This window comes from Lepidochelys kempii, chromosome 24 (genome assembly GCF_965140265.1).
Source record: "Lepidochelys kempii isolate rLepKem1 chromosome 24, rLepKem1.hap2, whole genome shotgun sequence".
Taxonomy (NCBI): domain Eukaryota; kingdom Metazoa; phylum Chordata; order Testudines; family Cheloniidae; genus Lepidochelys; species Lepidochelys kempii.
In genome coordinates, this window is record NC_133279.1 from 417,448 (window position 1) to 432,381 (window position 14,934).

Below are 14,934 nucleotides of genomic sequence, written 5' to 3' on the forward strand. Positions count from 1 at the left end.
CCCCCTGCTCGAAGCAGGACCAATCCCCAATTTTCACCCCAGATCCCTAAATGGCCCCCTCAAGGATTGAACTCACAACCCCGGGTTTAGCAGGCCAATGCTCAAACCACTGAGCTATCCCTCCCCCATCATCATCATCTCTGGGCCAGCTGAGCCCCTTGGGACCAGATCCCATGTCCACCCCAGGCCAGATGGCCAGCAATACTGCTCACAGCAGGTGAGCAGGCAGGTGTGTTGGTGAGAGAGGCAGAGGCTCTCAGGGCAGGGTGTGTCCCCATATTCACACAGGCAGCCGCTACAATAACTTATGTTTATTCATACAAATGCTTTGCATCTCTGCTATAACAGCTGATCTGTTACATGGACAGTGGGCTTCTGTCCTTCACTCCAACATAAGACAGCAAGGAACCATATCAGATGCTATATGGGTCGCCATCCCCAATGGAATGCGCACAGGGAAGGCGTCACCTTCCCCTAAGCAGATGAGTTTACAGAGTCAGCTCCCATGCCAGAAGCTGGGCCTCGTGGAAGGAGGCCTGTCAACGCCTTTCCTGTCACAGCCCTGAGGAGCCAGCCCGCCCTGTCATTTCTGACGCTTGTAGATCTTCTGGGCCAGGCCAAGGAAAATTGCTTTGGGGAGGTGGTTGGCATGTTTCTCAATCAGCTCCTCCAGGCGGCAGTAGCTGCTCTCCTCACACTCGTGGTAGGCTGTCCTCATGCCCACAGTTTCATACAGCTCCTTCACCGTGGCCACCTTCTCCGGCTCCTTTTGCCCATAGTTTTCCTGGAAGCCAAGGAACAGGGTCAGACAAGGCCCAGCCTGGAATGGAGCTGCTGGCTGCCACAACCAGCTGCACCAGAAGCCATCACCTCCCCCAGTTTTGGGATCTGCGTCCTCCTGTCATAGGGCTCAGCACTCTTATCACTAGACCCCCAACTATGAGCCTAGCAGCTGTCAGGGTCTGATTGGCAGGACTTCTCGTGCCCAGTAAGCTTTTTCAGATACACATTAGGGTACAGAACTGTACCCCTTCTCCACCAACAGGTTCATGCTACGGGAACAAAGCTGGTGCCAAGCTGGCAGCTGGTACCTCAGGGTCAGGACTGTTTTCCACCTGTGCCAAGCTGCCTCCCCACCCTCTAACCAGCTGCTGCTGTTACCTCCAGGAGCTGCCTCTGCTCTGGCGAGACGCGGTGCAGGCACTCCACCACCAGCCAGCTGCACTTGTTGTCCTGGATGTCAGTGCCAATCTTACCCGTCAGGTTTGGATCCCCAAAGCAGTCAAGAAAGTCATCCTATGGGCAGAGAGCCAGTTACAGGCCTCCTCACTGTGAGCTTCCCAGAGCCCAGGAGCACCCTGGGGCAGGGAGGAGTCTCCTACCTGGATCTGGAAGAACTCTCCCATCTCCAGCAAGATGGCTTTGGCGTTGGCATGCTCCTCCTCGCTGTCAATGCCGGCCTGAGAGATGGGAGGGGCTGAGACACTTGCTGGCATATTCCAGCACCTGCATCTCCCAGCCTGTTATATCTTTCCCCACCACTTTTCTTCCCTACCCCACTTCACCGATCCTCAGACATCAGCTCCCCTCCATCCCACCCACACATCCCCACTCCCCTGGTCAGCTCACGCCCCATGGCCTCTCCATTGCTGCTTGAACCCACGTAACCAGCAGCTGGAGTTACACTCACCATATACATAGCAGCCGCAACCGGCAGGTAGAAGGAATAGAAGGCCGTCTTGTATTTAACGATTGCCTTGTACCTGTCAGACAGTATCCACACTCAGTAACGCTGGCCCCAGGTCAACTTAAGTCTCTGTATCTGGTCTGCACAGACACTGGGGTCACTTCCTGTGGGAGGGGCCGGGTACAAGTCCTGCTCAACAACAGGGGAATCAAGTGTCCCTTCTCCAGCTGGTTTGGAGTGATAAGTTGCTCCTGCAGGGCTGTCCCCAGAGCCCGATGGGCCTAGCAGAGAGATGAGCACCCCTCTCTGACCACCCCAAAGCTAGACAGAGGTGCCCAACAGAACTCTGAAGTGACAGGACTATTTGAGAGTTAAGGTCACCTCTCAACCTACAGAACCCAGGACTCCACTCCTCCCGCACTGGGCAGGATTCTTCTGCCCCAGCACCTCACCTCTCCACAGTGAAACGACTAAGATCAACGTGGCCAGATGGAGCAGTGATGAGGTCCAGTGTCTGTCCCAGCTCGGTCTGGTATGTGGTCTGGGGACAAGAGATTTTATGGACCCAACCCTACATGATAATTTTCGCATTACTCTCTGAGAAGAGACCCAGGAGCCACCTACCCCAGGCAGCACATGGGGAGCCTGAGTGCCCGCCCCCTCACCATCACTAAAGAGAGGGGGCAGGAGCTGCCATCTCACTGTCACTGCCCCGCAGGCACTCCCCTCCAATGCTGCAGGGATGCAGCCCCAGGGCAATGCACAGGAAAGGCAGAGACTTTCCAAGAGCAAAGCAGAGAGACCTGAACAAGGTCTGAAGTGCCTTTGAGTTCTGTGGGGTGGGGGTGACCCAAGAATAGGAGTAGATGGGAAATCTTGGGAGCACAGGGACCAGCCCCACCTGCAGGAAGAGCTCAAGCAGGTGCACGTAGTAGGGCTGCTGCCGGCAGTATTTCTTCAGCAACTGGTAGATACAGGACTCGAGGAGGAAGGAATCATTCACAGCATCCAAACCAATTCCCTCCTGCAACAGAAGAGGGACATGTTATATCAGCAGGCCCACTCCCCCCACACTTTCTAGAGACTCCTCAACCTCTCCCCCAATACCCCAGGCATCCCACCCCCATGCCCACCCTCCCCAGTGCCCCCACTCAGACCCCTGACAACCTCTATTACCTTCTTATACCAGCAGGGTTGGCCACGTCGGGTGAGTGAGAAGTCCATAATGTCATCAGCCACCAGTAAAAAAGCTTGGAGCTACAATAAAAGGAGTTATAAGATAAACTTGCACAAGGCCCCATTACGGGGCTTCTGCATCCCCAAATCCCACCTTGACACTGAAATGCTGCCCCAATAGGAGCATCTTCTGCTCCAGATAGAGCCCAATTCAGAGCACCCACTAACCAGCTCGATGCACCAGCCAACGGTCAAGGCACATTGGAAGCTTTCTGGGTCCTGCTGCTCTGGCCCCACCAGCTCCCGGAAGGCAGCCAGCACTGTCAGGCCCCGGTTATACTTCCCACCTGGGGCGTTGTATTCCAGAATCTGGAGAGGACACAAGGGGAAAGGAAGCTGTGCAGTCGTCCCAGGAGGACCCCATCCCACAGCTCCCTGCCCACGTCTCCGAGAGGCACAAAGCGCACCTGCATTGTGCGCCCTGTGAGGAGGAGTCTGGCCCCGGTCCAGGGGGGTGAGGGCCCTGCCTCAGCATCACAATCAACAGCTAGGGACCGACCCCCCTGGAGAGCAAGGGCGAACGGAACGGAACCGGCCCAGCGAACCTGCCCGCGGTCTGACACAGCAGCTTGGGGGAGGGGCTCTTCATCGCAGCCAGACGTTCACTCTGAAGCCTACAGACGGCAGCTGGAAGTGCCGGCAGCTGGAAGTGCCGGCAGTGTCCGCGCGGGCAGAAGCGCCCAGGGCCTATGTGCCCCCCAGGCGCGCCCTGGCCCGCGGCCCTCGAGCCCCGCGGCCCCCGCCTCACCTCCTTCAGCCGGGCGACCGCGTCGCCCACCTCGGGGTGCCGGAGCCCCTCCGCGGTGAGGTCCCGGAGCACCTGCGGGAAGAAGCCCACGAAGGCCGCCCTGTCCGCCGCTGCCCCAGCCCCGCTCATCGCGCTGCCTGCAAGAGCCGGGTCCAGCGGGGCCGCCCCGCCCCGGCCCGGCCCCCACCTGCCGCCGCCCGGGGCGGGACCCGCCGGGCCGCGCGGCACGCTGGGGCTTGTGGTTCTCGGCTGCCAGACGCCCGCGGCAGCCGGCGCCGCTCCTCCGGCCACGAACTACAACTCCCGGCATGCCTCGGGAAGGGAGCGAGGCCCCGTGGCGGACCATGGCAGGCGGCAGCGCTCATTGGCCAGCTCCATCGTATGAGGATGGGCTCGGGAACTCTGAGCCAGTAGGAGGGTGAAGGGGCGGGGCTACCCCTTAGTGGGCCTTGTGATTGGAGGAGGCTAGAGGAGGGTTATGGGCGGGAACCTGCAAATGTTAACCCTTTAGATTAGGGTGTGATGGGGAGGGGCGTTGGGTGTGATGGGGAGGGGCTGAGGGGAGGGGAGTTGGGTGTGATGGGGAGGGGAAGGGGGCAGAGGGGAGGGAAGTTGGGTGTGATGGGGAAGGGAAGGCAGCGGAGGGGAGGGGGTTGGGTGTGATGGGGAGGGGGCGGAGGGGAGGGGGTTGGGTGTGATGGGGAGGGGAAGGGGCAGAGGGGGGGTGTGATGGAGAGGGGGTGGAGGGGAGGGGAGTTGTGTGTGATGGGGAGGGGAAGGGGGCAGAGGGGAGGGAAGTTGGGTGTGATAGGGAAAGGAAGGCAGCGGAGGGGAGGGGGTTGGGTGTGATGGGGAGGGGAAGGGGCTGAAGGGAGGGAGTTGGGTGTGATGGGGAGGGGAAGGGGCAGAGGGGAGGGGAGTTGGGTGTGATGGAAAGGGGCTGAGGGGAGGGGAGTTGGGTGTGATGGGGAGGGGAAGGGGGCAGAGGGGAGGGGAGTTGGGTGTGATGGGGAGGGGAAGGGGGCAGAGGGGAGGGAAGTTGGGTGTGATGTGGAGGGGAAGGGAGCGGGGGGGGGGTTGGGTCTGATGACTGTGAGGAATTTGACCCTTGAGCGTGGCAGGGGTTGGCAGCCTGTCTATACTAGGACTGAGATTCTGGGCTGCACCTCCAGTAGGCACAGCAGGGGGGCTAAAGTGTCTGTAAGGGATTCTGAGCTGCTCCAGGAGCTGAAGAGGCTCCCAGTGCCAGACTCTTTGGAAGCCCCCATAACCCCTCTCCTCCCCAGGCCTGATTGTCCAAAGGGAGCAGCAGTCACCTGCCTGGACAGGAAGCCAAAGGAAGGGTGTTGTGGCCCTCCCCTGGGAGCAGGAACAGGCAGATGGGAGAATCAGTTGACACCTACCCAGAGAGGGAATTGGGCTCTCAGGACATATACCAGCATTGGGGGGGGGAGAGGGGGAAAGAGATGTGTGGTTCATGGGGCAGGGATTGAGGCTGGGAGTTGCTATAACTGGGACCGCCCCCAGCACTGGGCTGAGCCAATAAATTGGGTTTGGGTTAGGGTTAACCGTTCAGGAAGAGTTTCAGAGTAACAGCCATGTTAGTCTGTATTCGCAAAAAGAAAAGGAGTACTTGTGGCACCTTAGAGACTAACCAATTTATTTGAGCATGAGCTTTCGTGAGCTACAGCTCACTTCATCGGATGCATGCCGTGGAAACTGCAGCAGACTTTATTTATACACAGAGAATATGAAAAAATACCTCCTCCCACCCCACTGTCCTGCTGGTAATGCCCCCAGCTGCTTTGGATGCTGGAGGGACAGCGCCTGGGCCAGGGAGCAGCAGGGAGGGGTTGAGAATGGGCGGCTCAAAAGGAGCTGGCAGAGAGTAAGGAAACATCTGCCACTTCCTCATTTTTCACTTGGGCTTCACCACAGAGCCGCTGGGAAGGAAACGCAGCAGCAAAACCAGAGCGAGGTGGGTGCCCCAGTTGCGGTGCAGGCAGGTCACCCCTCCTGTGCAGACTTGCCAGGGGGCAGGGGAAGCACAGACTGCAGCCCCTATCCTGGCAAGGGCCCTCGCCCTTGCATCTCTCCTCCTGGGGATGGACCTTGGAGCTGGGGCCTGACTCTCCCACAGTGCAACTCCACTGGCTTCCCCTGGCCTATTCCTAGTCACCCCAGGCCCACCCCTCCTTCTCTAGGGTGGGGGGCACGTCTATTGGATCCAAGGAGTATCTGTGATGTTCTAGTGCCATAGGACCATTAGTAATAACAGTGTCTGAGATAGAAATGCCAGGCCTTGCCTGTCACCCCGTGGCTAAGGACTGGCCCTGGGCCCTTCGTATTATCCCAGCTGGGGCAGACTCCCAAGTTCCCACTGAGACTGGAATGGGCGCAGTCTTTCTGTCCACACAGACTCCGGCTCTGCGTCTTTCTGTCCTTGTGGGGCCGCAGGTGGGGCGGATGGTGCAGGTGCCCAATGACAGATTTGAGGGGTTGGGTGGGAGTATCTGGTACCCACAGCTCAGGCCCCAGGGTCTGGATATTGTTATCAGACTGACAGCAGCTCAAGCCCCTGTTCTATAGGGGTGTGCAGCTTGGGTGGCATCCCAGGTGGTGCCGCCATCTCCTGGGACTGGGTAATGGCCTCTCCTGTGCTGTCAGTCAGCTGCAGGGTCAGCCTGGGTCTGGTGAGTCTTTAACTAGTTTATGCGACCTCTGAGCTGGAAGTGTCCGTCCCAGGGACACATGTGACTGAAGGCTTGGAGCCAGAAACTGGTGGGCAGGTGAGTCCCTGGGGATTCTGGATCCACAACATGGAAGGTGAGTCTGGGCCCTGCTCAGCAGCTCCTTCACTGAGTCCTGGGAAGCGATCATCCAGGGGCTCCAGAGGGCCAGGCCGGTGGGTCTCTGTAGTGTGAGTTCTAGCACTCAGGGAGCAGCAATGCTGTGAACACTCTGATCATGAGGCACAGCAGTGATCACAGGACACTTGGCAGGCGCCTTGATAAGGCTGTGCCACTTCCTGCCTGCCTCACCTGCGTGGGAGAGACCCAGGCAAGCAGCCTGACCCAGTGCCTGGGTTGAGGGCCCTTGGGAGAGCGCCACTGGCAGGGTCCTAACACAGGAGTTGTCCCTGTGTCAGCAGGTGCCGAGTTGAGGCTGCTTGTCAACATGGCCCAGCTCACCCAGGAGCTCAGCACAGCCTTTTTCCAGAGGCACCAGCTGACTGCTGCCATGGCTGACACCTTCCTGGAGCATCTCTGTTTGCTGGACATAGACTCTGAGCCCATCACCACCCGCAACACCAGCATCATCTGCACCATAGGTACCCACCCTCTCCCCCACATGGACTGCTGCAGCTAAACCTTGGGAGGACTCACAGCTGCAGCTAATGACCAGCAGGGGTGCTGGCTCCTCTAAGGCAGTGTTTCTCAACCTTTTCGATACCAGGGACCAGCTTGCTGCCTTCTAAAACTGTGTTAGGAGATGTCAGGGACCGGCGCCAGTCTGCGGGCCAGTCATTGAGAACCACTGCTCTAAGGGACACTGGGTTTGGATAAGAGTTTGAGGGACCCATCTACGGGGAGTGAGAGCAGGGTGACCAGACAGGAAATGTGAAAAATTGGGACGGGGTGGAGGGTAATAGGAGCCTATATAAGAAAAAGACCCAAAAATTGGGACTGTCCCTATAAAATCAGGGCATCTGGTCACTCTAAGTGAGGGGCACAGGTGAGCTCCTGGGGCATAAGAACAAGATGTGAGACACCTGCTGGGGAGGTGGGTTGGGAGGCACCTGCAGGGTGGGAGGGGAATGGATTTGGGGGGAGGCACCTGCCCATCAGCAGTACTCACCTGAGCCCCATGCTGTTAAAGGTCCTGCCTCCTGCTCTGTGGAGATGCTGAGGGAGATGATTAAGGCTGGAATGAACATCGCACGCTTGAACTTCTCGCATGGCTCACATGAGGTACGGGAGGAGGCACATGCCGAGCATCACATCACACCAGGAACCACCAGTCTCTCAGGATGGTGGTGGGATCTTGGTAGTGCAGTTAGGCAATATCCTGCACACTGGAGACAGCTGGGGAGCAATCCTGCCCTGTGACTGGCTGACAGTCCTGTCTGGTGAGGCTGGAACGAGGAAGATTGCTCATTCTGGGTTCCTGGGGGAAGAAGCTGGGATGGGAAATTATTCCTGCAGACTTGGAGGCAGACCCAGGATGGGGCCCACCCTGGGGTTAGAGTCCCAGAGGCAGAGCACAGAGACCCTGGGGAAAGGGGAGGGGTGGGGCAGGGTCCCAGGATGGGTAAGGATAGTGGTGAAGGTGCAGAGCCCCCAGGGTGGGGCAGGGTCCTTGAGGCCAAGGCACAGGGCCTTTGGATGGATTCTGCCCTGCAGATCCAGCCCTTCTTCTCCAACAGTATCGTGCTGGATCCATTGAAAACATCCGGGAGGCAACTGAGAGCTTTGCCTCCAACCCCCTTTTCTACCACCCTGTGGCCATCGCTCTGGACACCAAGGGGCCAGAAATCCGCACGGGCCTGGTGAAAGCGGTGAGTATGGCAAGATCAGCAGCAAAACAGGGTGCGGGGGTCTGCCCAGCTCTGCTGCAGAAAGTGTCATTGGAGGGGTCAGGCAGCTGGGCATGGGGGCAGTGAGTGCTGGGGGTGGGGGTAGGTCAGAAGGCTTGGGAAGGTGACTGTGAGGGGCTGGTGCATCGTGGACAGGGCTGCGGTGAGCAGAGCTGGTCTAGCTGGATCAGGGAAGGCCTGGCTGTGATGGAGCCCCAATCCCATCCGTGCTGCTGCAGGGCGAGAACATGGAGGTGGAGCTAGTGAAAGGCTCTCGGGTGACAGTCACCACTGATGATGCCTTCAAGGAGTGCTGCGACCAGGCCACCATCTGGGTGGATTACAAGAACCTCCCCAACGTCGTCAAGGTCGGTGGGAAGATCTTTGTAGATGATGGGCTCATCTCCCTGCTGGTCAAGGAAATCAGTACGTCCCCTCACACTCTGTGGGGCTCTGCACTCGCTCCCAGCCCACGCTCCTGGAGTGTCTGTACTGCTCCTTGTTGCCCCCGCATGTCTGTGCTGCCCCCCCTGCCTAAGTCACCTGTCCCCTTTCCATGTGATTCCCTCACCCCTGCCCCTTCTGTGCCCCCTGTTGCCCCCTGGAGCTTCCATGTTGGCCCCTCTGTGCCTCATGCTACTCCCTTGGGCAGGGTGTCTCAGCCTGACCCTGCCGCTCTCTCTCTCTGGCCAGGTGCTGACAGCTGCATAACGGAGGTGGAAAATGGGGGGATGCTATGCAGCCGTAAGGGGGTCAACCTGCCAGGGGCGGAGGTTGACCTCCCAGCTGTGTCCGAGCGGGACATCCGTGACCTGCACTTCGGGCTGCAGCATGGTGTGGACATGATCTTTGCCTCCTTCATCCGCAAAGCCGCGGATGTGGCCGCCATCCGGGACGTGCTGGGCGAGCGTGGCCACGCTATCAAGATCATCAGCAAGATCGAGAACCATGAGGGTGTCAGAAAGTAACTGTCTCGTCTACCCTTCTGCCCCACCGAGTACTCACCCTCCCGTCCATTTGTTCCTATGTCCCACTGAGCACCCTGGCCACCCCATGTCCATCTCCCAGTCCTGCTGCATCCATCTGTTCCTGTGCCCCAATGGGCACCCACCCCCACTGTGTCCATCTTGTCTGTCTGTCCCAGATGTCCATCTCTGCCCTGCATCCATCTGTCCCTCCGCTCCACCAAGCACCTGCCCCCTCATGTCCATCTCTGCCCTGTGTCTGTCTGCCCCTCTGCCCCACCGATCACCCTCAGCTACACACTGCACTGAGTGATCTGCCCCTTTGTCTGTGTATCTCTACATCCCCAGTACCTGGTGTCCACCTGCCCCCCCCACACACACACACAGGTGAATTGCACCAGCTGGGTGCAGTCCCAGGAATCGGGCAGTCCGGAACACTGCCCTATCTGTCCACCTGTAAAATCGGCCATGGGAAAAAGAAACTCCTACTTGTGACCTCCTCTTGCCCAGAGCTCCTGACTCTCCTTCCTGCATACTAACCGCTAGACTCACTGCTTCTGTTAACACTCTCTGCAGCAGTGCAGTACTTTCTGTGAGCTGGCTGGGGTGGCGGACACCAGGGCCGGGTATCTTCTGGGCCCTGCCCATAGTGCTGAGCCTGGCTCTGTCCTGGCTGCAGGTTCGATGAGATCCTGGAAGCCAGTGATGGGATCATGGTGGCTCGTGGGGACCTGGGCATTGAAATCCCAGCAGAGAAAGTCTTCCTGGCTCAGAAGATGATGATTGGCCGCTGCAACCGTGCCGGGAAGCCTGTGATCTGTGCTACGCAGGTTAGCCCAGTCCCCTGAGCAGCAGGAGCTGACGTGGACGGAGCCGATGTGGACAGACCCAACTCTGCTGTGCACAGCTGGGGACTCCAGATCCTGCCCCGCCAGGTCTGGGAGACTAGGCAAAACCCCCAACCCCTATATTTGTGTGGGAGCCCTGGACACTGGGAATGCTGGGTGAAGTGCTGGTCTGGCGCTAGCGATGAGGATTAGGCCTCATCATCATGTGAAACATGTCCCTGACGTCTCCCTCCCTTTCCCCCACAGATGCTGGAGAGCATGATCAAGAAGCCCCGTCCCACCCGGGCAGAGAGCAGCGACGTGGCCAATGCTGTGCTGGATGGAGCTGACTGCATCATGTTGTCAGGAGAGACGGCCAAGGGGGCCTACCCAGTGGAAGCTGTGCGCATGCAGCATGCGGTGCGTACCTTAGAGAGATGTAAGAGCACTTCAGCTTGGCCTCTCCCAGCAGGAGGCGCTATGGGGAGAGGGATGGAAGTGTGGCTTTGGAGGGAGCTCCCAGCTCTTGGCCCAGTCTCCCCCAGCAGGGCATACTGAAGGGGGGTCGGGTGTGTTGGCTGTAGTGAGATCATTCACCAGCTGCTTGGTCTCTCTGCAGATTGCCAGGGAGGCTGAGGCTGCCATCTATAACCAGCAGCTGTTTGAGGAGTTGCGCAAGGTCACTCCTCTGAGCCAGGACCCCACCGAGGTGACAGCCATTGGGGCCGTGGAGGCATCCTTCAAGTGCTGCACTGCGGCCATCATTGTGCTGACGGCTTCGGGCAGGTAAGAGGTGAAGGGCTGGTTCTCCTGGGATGGGGGCTGTGCTCTTGGAGAGAGCGTGGAGCCAGGCTCCTGTGTGGAGGCTGTACCTTTGAGGGTGCCCAGGGGAGGGGGCAGCACAGAGGAGGAGACTAGTGGGTCGGAACCTTCCCCTTGGAACAATGTGTATCACTAATTCCTGGCCTGTTTAGCACCCTTTCTGCAGGGAGCTCACGGCGCTTCCAGATCTCACAGACCTGAATGGAGACAGGGCTATCCTGCATACCAGGCTGAATCCAGGGAGCGAATATGCGGATTGAGGCTGTTTTGCTCCTTTTAACCTCCCGCCTTTCTCACAGGTCTGCACAGCTGCTCTCCCACTACCGGCCTCGTGCCCCATCATCGCCTTGACACGGAATGAGCAGGTGGCATGCCAGGCACACCTGTATTGGGGCGTCTTCCCTGTGCTTTATCGGGGGGTACAGCAGAAGGTGTGGGCAGATGATGTGGATCGCAGAGTGCAGTTCAGCATAGAGATGGGTAAATGTGACCCTCCCCACAACACCTGCCTAGCCCAGCCAGCTCCCCTCTACCACATGCCCAGCTCAGCCTTTCCCCCAGTGCCCAGTCCCAACCACTCCACCCAGCCCCCAGCAATTCCCGTCACGCCATCTGTCTGGCCCAGCCAGCTTCCCATTCCCCTGCTGCTCCATGGGGACCCCCAGGGCCACCTTGCCCCCGCTGCTCCTGCCTGACCTTTCCCCAGCCTGCTCTCCCCTCACTCACCAGCTCCTTCTCCTCCCCAGGGAGGGTGCATGGATTCCTCTGCTCCAATGATGTCGTCATTAGCGTGACAGGCTGGAGACCTGGTGCCGGCTACACCAACATCATGCGGGTGGTGAAGGTAGCGTGAGGAGCTGCTGGGAGAGAGGGGCTGGGGCAGATGCTTCCATCTCCCACACTGGAAGTTCCCTGCTCCTGCCTCTTCACTCTATGCTTTGGCCCTGTCTGTACCACACAGCTTCCAGGCTTCAGCCAGTAAACCTTCCCACCAGGACTGCTTCCCTGGCATTATTGAACCAGCCCCCCAGGGGCTCTGTGAATACATCACCAGCATCACCACAGGGACCGCCCCAGACCCAGAGGAAAATGAGGGAGGAAGATCCTAGACTCCAGAACACAAACTCCCCTCACCTATGTCCTCCCAGCTAGGATTCTGCCACTGCCCAGGGAGGCCCAACCAGGAGCTGTTGTGGCTCCTGGACCCCTTGGCAGCATGGGGGACCTTGGATGGGGTGGAAAGGGGGCAGCTGGGGTGAGGATGATGAACACAAAGGCATGGGAGTGGGTAGGGTGTTTGGCACTGGGGACATTGTGCTTCACCAGCTGAGGAGCTCCTGCCCCAGGGTGGGAGTCGCCCTGGGCTGAGACCTCAAGCCTACGTCACCCCGGCTCTGATTCTGGGGAAGTTATCAGAACTAGCTCCTTCCTCCCACACCTGCTGGAAGAAGCCTGTCCCAGCAGCTGTGTCAGGCTGTGGAACATTGGTGCTACCAGGGCCCTGCAGCATGTTCAGGCATCTGCCCCTGGGGGCTTCCCATGTGGCCAGGATCCTGCTGGGGTGTGGGGAGGGGGCTAATGCTGGGGGACGGCTAGAGGAGGTAGACACTCCCCTGGCCCTGCTTCTGAGCAGCCAGAAACCTGCTCTTTCCCCAGGAGGTCCCTCTGCTGCAGGTTCCCCAGGGACAGCTCTAGCTTCTGTGATGGGGGCGGGGCTGGTGCTGGAAGTTTCCCCTCCCTGGGATCAGACAGCAGCTGGGCTGGTGCTGTAGCACCCACCCACCACCACCCCGGGTCACTCACCCCATGCGTTTCTGCTCGTGCCCATGTGCTGATTGGCAGTCTCCCTGTTATCTGCCTTGATCTGCAACTAAACTCATTTTAATCAATCTCTGCCCAGCTCCCTGTAATCCCTTTCACCAACTGCTGCTGCTCCCAGAGGCACTGGGCCCCTAAAGTTAAATCCCACCAATCCCACTTCTCCGTGGCCATAGCAGTGCCGGAGGCTAATGGCCATGGAAGGCTCCTGGCTTCCAAGGGACAAGCTGATGGGACAGAGTCCCTACTAATTGCTGCAAACCCAGCCTCCTTGAGGCTGCATCTAGCCCACCCCAGGGCCAGGCTCTGTGGGAGAGCGCTGCAGGAGGGGGAGCTGGGCTGCTCGCTCTTCTGGGCTACAGGGGTTTGGGCCATGCTGGACTGTACCACTCTCCTCTCTGGACTGGGGCAGACAGGGCCTGCCCCTGGAGCTGCTCTCCCTTCACAGCCACTGGGCAGTCCAGGGGCTGTGATTAGCCTGAGCTCTGCTCTGTGGTGCCTGACCCTGTCACCCAGGCAGATGGAACTGGTGAGTAAATCTGAGCTCTCCCAGCATCCGGACCATATGGGCAGAAATGACATTTCTTAGCAAATGCTCTTTTCCCTTCCTCCGGCCTCAGTGCATGCAAGAGAACAGCCTAGACAGAGCCCTGCTCTGCTGAGCCCTAAGGACCTGCACCCACAAAGCCAATCTGTGCAGGGGGGGCCAGTGTAATTTCCCACCTTTTTATGGGGCCCAAAGGGTTAACTGTGATGTGGTTACTCATAGTCATCTCCTGGTGGAAGCCCCCTCTGGAAGCAGCAAAGCCAGGAGAGCAGCCCTGTCCCAGCCCCAGGGGCCAGGCTAGGTAGGACCTGTTCCAATTTCTATACAATGGCCCAGCCCTGGGGCTCCCAGCAGGTGCTCCCTGCACTCCCTCTCTCCTTGGGCTCACGGATGAGGGAGCAGAAGAGCCCTGGTGCAAGGTGCATGGGTGAGCTTCATGCCCGTGAGAGCCAGGGCTCTAAGGGGCACAGGCCTCACATGCACCTTGCTCCAGAGGGATTCCCAGCCCCAGCAAGGGGACCCTCTCCCTGGCGGCTGTCAGTGCCACTGACCATCATCCACACAAACAGCTGGTAGGCTGCAGCGCTGCCCCTGGCATTCCCAAACAGGGACCCAGGGATGCAGGGAGCCCAAGGCCCAGAGTCTAAGATGCTCAGAGTCAGCATAATCTGAAATAATCAAATTAACGAGAAACCTGCTAATCGGGGCTGAACTCCTCCTGTGTCATGGAGCCTAATTCCTGCACAATGAGGGGCTGCTGCTAGCGCCTCCAGTGAGTAAATGTCCTGGGGACAGACGGACACAGGGGCACCTGCTGCACAGCCCTATTCCCCCCCCCCAGGGGGTAGACAGACACTGCTGTGCCTCAGGGGCAGTACTGGGAGTCCCAGCTGGGCATGACTGGGGGCCAGCGCACTGTGCTAGAAGCCTAACTGGGGACTGACAAGGCACTGCTGCAGGGAAGCTTGCAGCCCTGGGCACAGCTGGGGAAAGCGTGCAGCATTGGCATTCAGCTGGGCACTACTTTGAGGTCACTCCTTCTGCTTTTCCCCATCTTGAACTGGCTAGTGGGATACTGTAAGGCTGCAGCAGCTGCCTGTGGATGGGCTCAGATCTATACCCCAGGGCAGGTCCGTGGGGCTTGCCTTGGGTTTTGGCTGGATGCTGCACACGCCGCAGAGGGTTCTGTTCCCTGCAGAAATGTTCGTTGGCTGCAGGGGTGCCTGGATCCCCAGCAACAGCCCATTGTGCCCTGTGTGACCTTGATTTAATCTGCTTAATGCCTAAAGTCCAAGCTGCAATCAGGCACTATCAACCCTCCCTCCCCCCAGTTAATAAATGGAAGAAAGATTCTAAAGATTAAATACTAATCCCAAAATAAAGCGGGGGGTGGTGGTGTCCCAGCTGCTGCTGCTGTGTCTGTGGGGGAGTGTTTGCTGCCCGTTGGGGAGTGGGTGATGTATGTGTGGGGGTACGATGCAGCCAAACCCTCCTCTCGGCTCCTAGGATGGAAGTGGGGGGCCAAGTGCAAACTGCTGACTCAGTACGCTATCCTTGTTTTAAAAATCCACCACAGACTTACCCCAGTCAAGCCGCCCCTTCCCCCAGCTCCCTCTGTTCAGCTAACATTGGCTGCCTCCTCTCTGTGTGGTGAGAGCCTTCTCCTCTGCAGTGCCTCCTGTCCAAAACAACTGTGCTGGCCTATCAA

The 14,934-nt window shown here is 58.8% G+C and overlaps 2 protein-coding genes across 2 annotated transcripts; one reads left to right on the forward strand and one right to left on the reverse strand.

The window, feature by feature from the left end:
* Positions 1 to 296: 296 nt before the first annotated feature.
* FDPS (farnesyl diphosphate synthase) lies at positions 297 to 3,981 on the reverse strand. Its single transcript, XM_073322965.1, is given in 10 exon segments — positions 297 to 784; positions 1,162 to 1,296; positions 1,383 to 1,460; positions 1,691 to 1,763; positions 2,140 to 2,228; positions 2,589 to 2,711; positions 2,864 to 2,944; positions 3,092 to 3,232; positions 3,672 to 3,830; positions 3,832 to 3,981. Coding segments are annotated over 10 exon segments (1,230 nt in total). The 3' UTR covers positions 297 to 583.
* A 2,482-nt stretch (positions 3,982 to 6,463) lies between these two features.
* PKLR (pyruvate kinase L/R) lies at positions 6,464 to 11,911 on the forward strand. The gene is given in 12 exon segments (XM_073322964.1): positions 6,464 to 6,497; positions 6,823 to 7,002; positions 7,551 to 7,642; positions 8,098 to 8,229; positions 8,487 to 8,673; positions 8,941 to 9,211; positions 9,892 to 10,042; positions 10,307 to 10,459; positions 10,659 to 10,825; positions 11,161 to 11,195; positions 11,198 to 11,341; positions 11,608 to 11,911. Coding segments are annotated over 12 exon segments (1,626 nt in total). The 5' UTR covers positions 6,464 to 6,490; the 3' UTR covers positions 11,715 to 11,911.
* The last annotated feature ends 3,023 nt before the right edge of the window (positions 11,912 to 14,934 follow it).